This window comes from Belonocnema kinseyi, chromosome 4, assembly GCF_010883055.1.
Source record: "Belonocnema kinseyi isolate 2016_QV_RU_SX_M_011 chromosome 4, B_treatae_v1, whole genome shotgun sequence".
Lineage (NCBI taxonomy): Eukaryota > Metazoa > Arthropoda > Insecta > Hymenoptera > Cynipidae > Belonocnema > Belonocnema kinseyi.
The window spans coordinates 41,659,925-41,669,168 of record NC_046660.1 but is presented as its reverse complement, the minus strand read 5'-3'; the positions used below and the strand labels follow the sequence as shown (position 1 = coordinate 41,669,168).

Sequence of the window (9,244 nt, the reverse complement as noted above, 5' to 3'; positions counted from 1 at the left end):
TTGAAAATTAAAATTCGAAAATTTTTTCTAAAGCCTCCAGGGGACTTCGTTTTCGCACGAAAAAATCTTATGTGCCCTTATTGCATCCGGACCCACAATTTAGCTCTTTCTGTAGCGATTTCATTTTTTTTTCTTATAAATGTAACTGTCTAGTTAAAAATTATTTTGTTCCTGTTAAAAATGATCTTTTTTGTTAAAAATTCACTTTTTTGGTAGAAACTTTCACAATTTGGTAGAAAATTTAAATATTTAGTTTAAAATTCATGTATTATGTTGGAAAATCATGTAATTTGTCAAAATTCGTCTTTTTTCACAGAAAATCAATTTTGTCGGTAAAAAATGAAACAAATACGTTTAAACTTAATCTCTTTTAGTTGAAGATTTTAAGTATTTTCTTGAAAATTGTCCTCGAATGGTCAAATCCAACTGTTTTTTATATCAAATTAAAATATTTTTTGTTGAAATATCAACTATTACATTGTTCATTGAAAAATCATCTTTTTAGGTTAAAATACTTTCTTGAGAGCAATTTTTCCATAATTTAGAAATAAAAATCAATATTAACAAAAATAATTATTTTAGACCAGTGAACAAAAAACAATTAACATCAAATTACTTTCTTAAAATTAAATTTTTTTGTTGAAGATTCATCTCTGGTTAAAAAATAATTTTTTTGTTTGTTAAAAATTCAACAATTTCTTAAAAATTTTAATTATTTTGTTGAAAATCTAACTATTTTGTTAAAAATTCGTCCTTTTGGATTGCATTTTTTTGTAGAAAAGACATCTTTCTTGGTTTGAAAATTCATTTTATTGGCCATTCATGTTTTTTTGGTAAAAAATTAATATGCTTAATGGAAAATTCAAGCATTTGGTTGAAAGTTAAACTAGTTCGTTAAAAAAAAATGTCGGTTGAAAATACATTTTTTAACTGATTCAACTGATTGGATGTAAAATAAATTTATTGGTAATTAAACAATTTGGCATACAATTAAACTATTTGGTACACAATTAAACTATTTTATAGAAAATTCGTTTTTGTTTATTTAAAATTAATTCTTCTTAATGCAAATTCAACTTCTCCATTTTTCGTTAAAAATTCATCTTTTTCAGTTGAAAAATTTGATGAACGTATAAATATAAACTAAAAATTATTCAAACAATTAAACTATTTTATAGAAAATTCGTTTTTGTTTATTGAAAATTAATTCTTCTTAATGCAAATTCAACTTCACCATTTTTCGTTAAAATATAATCTTTTTCAGTTAAAAAATTTAATTATTTAGTTGAAAAATTTGATGAACGAATAAATATAAACTAAAAATTATTGAAATAAAATTTTGAATACCATCCCATCCACTGTTCAAAATATTTAGTTGAAAATGTATGTAACTTGTTGAAAATTCATCTTTTATGGTAGAAAATTATCTTTCTACTTTTTAATTATCTTCTATTGGTTTAAAAATTTAACTGTTTTGGTGGAAACTTATCATTCTGGCTTAAAAATTTAACATTTTGTATGAAATTTTTTTGCTTTATTGACCAAAAAATCTTTCTTTATTGAAAATTTGCCTCTTTTGGTAGAAAGTTGATCTTTTTTAGTTAATAATGCAACTATTTGATTGAAAATAATTCTGTTGTTTCAATTCAACAATTTTTTATTTAAAATGAAAATCTTTTCTTGGTTAAAATAGCAACTAGTGCATTTTTTGTTAAAAATTCATCTTTTTGGACGAAAATTCCACTACTTTTTTTTTAGCCAATCAGCGAAGAAGTACAAACCGATTTTTCAGGGAAAAGTAAGGAAATATTAACATTAGCGGACACTTGTGAAAAAAATATTGTCTCTAGGGTCATTTTTTCGAAATAGTAGAAAAATGGTGTCATCGCTTTAAAAAAAAATAAGTGTAAAATAGTGTTAATAATGTGGTGAGTCCGAGAATTGAAACTCTGATTTCCGAAGAAACTCATTAATTAAATAAATCATACATACTTGCTCGAAGGTCAAAATGGCTTCTAAAAATGCAAATACACTAGTTCCCAGGGCGTGGTACATACTGCTATCCGCCCAAGGTTCCATAATTTTTCTTGCTCGTTCGAAATCATTATTAAAGAAATAATGAATTGCCTGTTTGGATTCCATTAAGGCTGTTTCCAAGTCCATAGTAGTGAGCCTACAAAAACCGAATGCAATTTATACAAGCAACTTAAATTTATTATTTTAATTTAGAGTAAATAAATTTGTAAAAAAAAATACGTACTGTGGACTTTCTTGTGCGTCTTGGAACTAAAATATGAAAAAGAGCATTTATATTAATTGACTGGGCAAGTATTGATTTTTATTTAGATGTTTATTTTAATTAATGAAATATAGTTTCACAATATAATAAGAATAATGGCTTTATATTATATATTTAAAAAGTACTTTAATTTAAGTTCATGCTTTTACAGGTTTCGAAGGTAAACACTTTTTTTTTGTTTTGTAATTCGGTCACGGATAAAATTAGGTGGATAAATTTATCATCTGATATTCATTGTTTAAACTCTGATGAAATTTTTAAAATGATAAATGATAAATTTACAAATTGGATAAAAAATTAAGATTAAAATTGAGTAAAAAAAGAACGATTGTTTTTATTTATAGTAGATAACTACTTGCAATGCTTACACAAATATTGCAGATGAAAAAGATTTGATCTGAAAAATGTAGCAAATTTAGAGTAAATTATCCAAGAATTTTAAGCTTAAAATTGTATAGATTTTAAGAATCGTCATTCGATAGAAATTAAAAATCCAATTATTATTTTTTACAAAAATATAAACTTGCATCCAAGACATGGGGAAGCTAAATAAGAATAATAAATATTTGATACCGAAAATTTGTTTTTTTTTCCAAGAAACTTAAAACAATTAAAATTTGATGTTACGGTATCGCACTGTGATTTGCGATTTTTCGCTGAACGGCCTAAAAAGGACACACATTTTTAAATAAATAATAAATTTAAGAAATATCGACACTTAAAAGACGAAAAAAATTATTTGTATGCTCAAATCCTAAGTTAAATAATTAAATCAAATTTAAATGAAAAATTTGCTTACTATACTAAAAATAAGTATTTAAAAATATCTTTTTAACAAAAAGTTTTTTTAATTTTTTTTCAGAATTTTTTATGCAAAAATGTCAGAATTCGAGTAGTATGAATAATAACTATAATATATTGCATTAAAAAAACTTTCACGACTAAAGCAAAATACAAAATAATAAACAATAATAATATAAGAAGTATTGAAGATGTAATACCAAATATAAGTGGATATAATAATAAAAAAATTATTATATTCATAATTATTACAATTATTAATAAAACTAAATATTTATTAATTATTTATCTATTTAATTAATATAAATGCTTTTCAATGTAATGACTACTCAATTAATTGATTTTTCTTTATTATTAATAATTATTAATATTATTAATGTAATTATAATTTAAAGAATTTAAAAATAAAATGTTTACCTTCGAAATCAGTACAAACCTGAACTTAAATTAAAATACTTTTTAAATATATGACAAATATATATTTCCACATATTTCCCACAAGAAAAAAAATTGTTTCTATAAATTTTATTCAGAATCGTCAACATTAGGTGAATCGAGTTGAAACTCAACATTTCTTTTCACAATTAGTCATAGAGTAATAATTAATGCAAATTAATACAAATAATTGCATAAACAATTTAAAAAAAATATATTCTCTTTAATTAATGCAATTTAACCAAAATAACTATTTAAACAATTTATTATTGTTTATATCCATCTTCTTTTAGATAATTGCTAAAAATATTCGGCTTTTTCTGAAACTTTCAACTTTACCTCTCTAATTATGAACAGATAATAAATCAATATTAGAGAGAATACATTGTTTTTAATCTCTTTCTTTTCTGTAAATATAATTTACTGAAACAAAACAGATATTTGAAATTTTCTTCAAAGTTTCTATGTGAAGTAACTACTGAGAGTCTTTTTCGTTAAATTAATAATATTTGTTTCTAGCTAAAAGTGGAAAAAAGTTAAAATTTTAAGAAAAACCTGCAACTTTCAAACATCACTATAAAAGAAGACATTCTAAGATAATATTGTTCTACATAATAATAAATTATGTCAACAATTATTTCTACTAAACTAAATTGATTATTGTCTTGTTCTAACTGAAAATTCGAAAACAAGTAAAGATATTAGGAAAAACCCGCGACTTTTTAACTATATTTTAAGAGAAAATGGTTATAAACAATAATAAATAGTTTTATCGATTTATTTGAACATCTAATTATCAATAGAAAATAATTATTTATGTATTAAAAGCAATTTTTATTACAAAATCGACAACAAATTATAATTAGCCTCAAAAACTTGCAAAACTCCGAATAAATGTACAAAAATGTATTTTTTTCTTACGGGAAACACGCCTAAAACTTCATGGGGATTGGGGCGACCTTTACATATAATTTTTTCAAAACAAAATAAAAAAATACCGAAAATGGAATTTTTGCGTTAAAAAATCTTGAAAAATTAAATACACCTCGTGATAAAAGCAGTTGTTCAAATTATTTTGATTATTAACAAAATATTATTATTATCAGCAAATTATTATTTTCTCCGAAAAAAATACTTGGTTTGTATAAAAAATTTGTTACTTTTGTTTAGCTTTCCCAGATCTCGGGAGCAAGTTTTTATTTGTGTGAAAAAATAAAAATTCGATTTTTAATCACTAACAAAAAAAGATTTTTTAAACTAAAAAATGTAAGAAAATGGTATTAATATTACTCAACAATATTTAATTTTAAACATGTAGTTTGGGAAAATTTTCCGTACTTTTTTACTTATGATTTCTAAACCAAGTCAGCTAAAATTTGAAACTTTTCTAAATTGTGCTTTAATACATATTATCTTATCTCTGTAAAAAAAAATCGTAAAATTGTTGATTTTTTATACAAAGGAATATGTAAACAATAACAAATTTTTTGTTTGTTCAATACAATTATGTTTGGTATCTCGGATTTTGTTGTACATTTTGCAATTGTTAATAATTTTATTTACAGATGCTGCCTTTTTTACAGTTCCATAACGTGCAGAAAGCTGGAAATTTAGAATCTGAAAGATCCGCCTTTCTAGCCTAATTTTGGGTGCGTTGAACTTTGTGCAGAATTTATTTATATTATTATTTAATTTGTAATTTATTTAAATTTAATTCTATTTATTATTTATTTTTATTTAATTTTTATTATTCTTATTTATATGTATATTAATATTTATATTGTTATAATATGATCTGCAGATTCTGCTTTCTTATGAAACACGACTGGCCAGAATTTATTATTAAAAAATTATCTTAAATTATAATAACAATTTTCATAGACGGGTGCTTCTTTTTTCTACGATTCCAACAATATAAAAAAAAACTGATTTTCGATTTTTTGTAGATTTTTTTTGTCCCCACCATTTTTAAATTTTAATTTAAAATTAACATTAATAAAAAACATTTTCATATCAATTATTTAAAATAATAGAGAAGAAAAGTAAGAATTTTTGTTCAAAAATAGCAATTTCCGACGAAAAACACTACCATAACCTTGAGTTGTTCCAAATTTCAGAAAAAAGTATCTTGAATCGCAATAGAAGCTGACAGTTATAAACTATAATAATTAATTTAAACAATTATGTTTGTTGAATTTTATTTATTTATATCTAGCTCAAAGTGAAAAATTGACAAAAAGTTGAAAATTCCAGAAGAAAACGCAACTTTCTAACAATATTTAAGCAAAACATTATTAAAAATGACATTAAATTGTTTAAAGAATCATTTCTGTTAAATTTAATTTAATATTGCTTCGCTCTAATTGAAAAAATGTAAAAAAGTTTAAAAATTCGGGAAAAAACCGCGACTTTCTACTTGTATTCTAAGAGAAAATTGCTAAAAAAAATAAAAAACGGTTCAGACAATTTATGTAAAGATTTCATTATCCGAAGAAAATAACACTAACTCGTAAAATCCAGTGTTTCAGTTGTGGATTTTTTTTATGGAAACCTATAAATAAAATTATGGGATAGTTATTTAAAAAGTAATTTTTGGTTCGTATATTATGGTTAACTGTGAAAAGTTTCTACTTTCCTTTTATTGGCCATTATTTACTTATTTATTATTGATAATTGCGGGAAAGTTAAGATTTTTTCTGCAATTTTTAACTTTGTTTTGGCTTTTTAGTTATGAAAAAATAATAAAAAACATTAGAGAAACATTTAAAAAATTTCTGTCTAATTTTCTATATGGATCATATTAAATATTAATTTTCCTTTAAGTAGTTACTGAGAGCCTTTTTGTTTAAATTAATGTTAATATTAATACTTATTATTTGTTCTTAGCTAAGAAATGGACAAAAACTTAAATCTTTAATAAAAAAACTGCAAGTTTCTAGCATTACTATAGAAGGAAATGCTGATAAATAATAATATGTTGCTTAAACAATTACTTTTTGTTAACTTTTTTAACTTTTGTTAAATCTATTTCAAGAGAAAATTGCTATAACCAATAATAAATTGTTTATAAAATTTAAACATCTAATTATTAATAGAAAATCATTCTTTATGTAACAGAAACCATTTTTTTTAAATATCAAAAAATTATAATTAGCGTTAAGAACCAACAAAATCCAACTGTTCACATATGGGGTTCTTTTGGGGCCTTATAAAATAGACTTATGGGGGTTGATATTTGAAAAGTAATTTTTTATTCGTATTCTGTGGATAATTTTAAAGAGAAAAATTGAGTCTCAAGTCGCTTCACCCAACATTGACGATTCTGAATTCAATATATAAAAACGTATTTTTTTTATGGGAAATATCTATTAAACTTCATAGGATTTGCAGAACCTCTAAATATAATTTTTTTTTTATCCAAAAAAGGCATTTTTTGTGGATTTGAACAAATTTGGGGGCATTATGCACGAAAAATCGAGAGAGAGAAAACCCCATGCATTTTTGAATCACCCTAAAACCTATTAGGATAATACATTTTTTAATATAAATATACAAAATATACGCACCTCATCATCGCCTTCAATGTCCGACATTTTATCAAATAATGGCAATCTAAAACAGAATATTTTTCCAAAAGTTAAAAATCGTGGTTGTGATCTTCGAGCCACATTTAATTTTGGAACAGATGAAATTAAAATATTTTACAAAAAGTATTTCGATTTTACGTTTGTAAAACCCGAAATTTCGGTACGAGTAGCTGGATTCTTTCCATACGAATAGGGAAAACCGGAAAAGGTATTTCTACCGAAATTTCGATAAAATTAACCACATTTATTCGGTACGTATGGTCACTTCTTTTTAATAAAATGTGTTAAGTAAATTTTTTGTGTATATCAGTGACAAAACTGCTTTTTATTAAAATTTTATTTGATAATTATGACAACAAATGGAAATAATTAATTAATTTTAGCGCAAGTAGATTCAGATATTTTTTTAAATAATATATGCTTAAAGATGTACTCACGCAGGTATAAAAGTAGACAGCGAAATCCTCCGTCAAGAATGCTCAAAAGTAGACTACAGTGGAAAGTATAATCGAGTTAGTTCAACTATCTGAAGAAAGGTAGACCTAGATTTTGTGAATATGTGGTTAAATAAAAATGAATATAGTAATCTGTCAGTTGCAATTATGTCGATTGTTGGAAATCTACCAGATCAGCTCAATTCACAAAAAAAAACTATTTTGAAAAATAAAAAGACAGAATATTGTAATATTCTGTCCATGGAAATAGGAAATACTATACTGGGTTCACAAAATATATCTAATTTAACCGTTACGTGATCTTGACATACCTATATGTCCTGTCAACGGTCAAGTGCACGAATTCGCGAATTCGATTATCTGCACTTTGCTTTCTGCCTTTTGTCGCACTGAACAGGAAGAGTTTTTTTCCCAAGGTGTTTCCTTATCTGCACAATACCACATAAATGCACTTGACTCCAAACAGAGGCATTGTTGTCAAAATACTTGTGCTTAGTACGTTTTTTTAAAGCAACCGAAATAACCAAAAATACGAAACAGCAAAAGTATATTCATTTTAATCATTTTTTTAGTGGGTAACGATGTAGGTATAATGCGAGTTGCAATATTCTTAGAAATTTATTAACTTTCGTAATATCTGGTTGTATTCGTGCTACCACATATTGATGTGCAGCTGAGTACGAAACACACGCGCATGCAATGTGTACATGAGTGACATCCTCGCGTAAGTGTGTGTAGAACCTGGTAGAACTGTGCTCGCTGCTTCCCTTCTCGCTACTCGCGCTCAGCCACTCACGAATGCGCAAACGTGAAACCAGAAATCTCATCGCGATGATTAATGATATGTCTGTTTTTTGCCTTCTACCGATTTCATGAATCACGCTCACGCGTGCGTGCCTGTTACGAAAATAAAGTTCGCAAACAAGTTTTCATTGCGTTGTTATGCACGTTTTGAACGAGTTGTCGAACGTATAATTAAAATGAGTTATCTTTTTATGATATGCCATACAGTACAAGAGTTAAATTATATTTTTTGGACTCCCGAGGCATTAATCTTCGAACCGCATTGAATAAATTTTAACTTACTAGCTAAAGTTTCCCTAAAATCACCTAAAATATAATGCATCAAATGTTTTGGCTCTTTTGGTAAAACATCGATTTTTGATTTTTAAAAAATTCGGTTTGTCCCTCAGCAAGTCTAAGAAAACACAGTTTTTTCGTAATTCCTTGAAATGAAAATATGTACAGAGTTAATCTACTCAGTGTTTTATTTATGCAGAATACAAAAGTGACATTAATTTAAGATTTTGGTCTCGTGAATCGTTAAAGAAAATTTGAGGTTAGTATCACACATTTTATTGCCTTCTAATTTTACCCTAAAATTAACGTCACTTTTGTTTGTATCCTATACAAATATACTATTGACTAGATAATTTGGTACATATGTTTTCTTCTGAAAATTACGAAAAATTATTAATAAACTATGTTGTTGCACTCGCTAAGGATTCATGCTCCAAGAAACTATGGTCTCATGCGCATACAGTCCCGGCATCGTCACGCGGCACGCGCATCTTAAAAAAAGTCAACCAATCAACCCATGGGCAAAGGAAACACGGGACTAGGCATGCCATCTTAACATGGCGAGCGGGGCTGAATCCACGGGAGGG

At 25.7% G+C, this 9,244-nt stretch overlaps 1 protein-coding gene across 2 annotated transcripts in view; it reads right to left on the bottom strand.

Annotated features, from left to right (window-relative positions):
* The window catches only part of LOC117171325 (tetratricopeptide repeat protein 39B-like), a 39,451-nt gene extending 31,094 nt beyond the window's left edge, over positions 1-8,357 (bottom strand). Inside the window, exons 1-5 of one of the 2 annotated variants that reach the window (XM_033358536.1) lie at positions 7,889-8,357; positions 7,560-7,664; positions 7,102-7,147; positions 2,261-2,286; positions 1,993-2,173 (exon numbers count right to left, since the gene is read on the bottom strand). In XM_033358536.1, the coding sequence (XP_033214427.1) occupies positions 1,993-2,173; positions 2,261-2,286; positions 7,102-7,128 (234 nt within the window). In that variant the 5' untranslated portion in view covers positions 7,129-7,147; positions 7,560-7,664; positions 7,889-8,357. The remainder of the gene's footprint in view (positions 1-1,992; positions 2,174-2,260; positions 2,287-7,101; positions 7,148-7,559; positions 7,665-7,888) is intronic. The other variant, XM_033358537.1, reaches the window with a different exon arrangement.
* Positions 8,358-9,244: the final 887 nt, after the last annotated feature.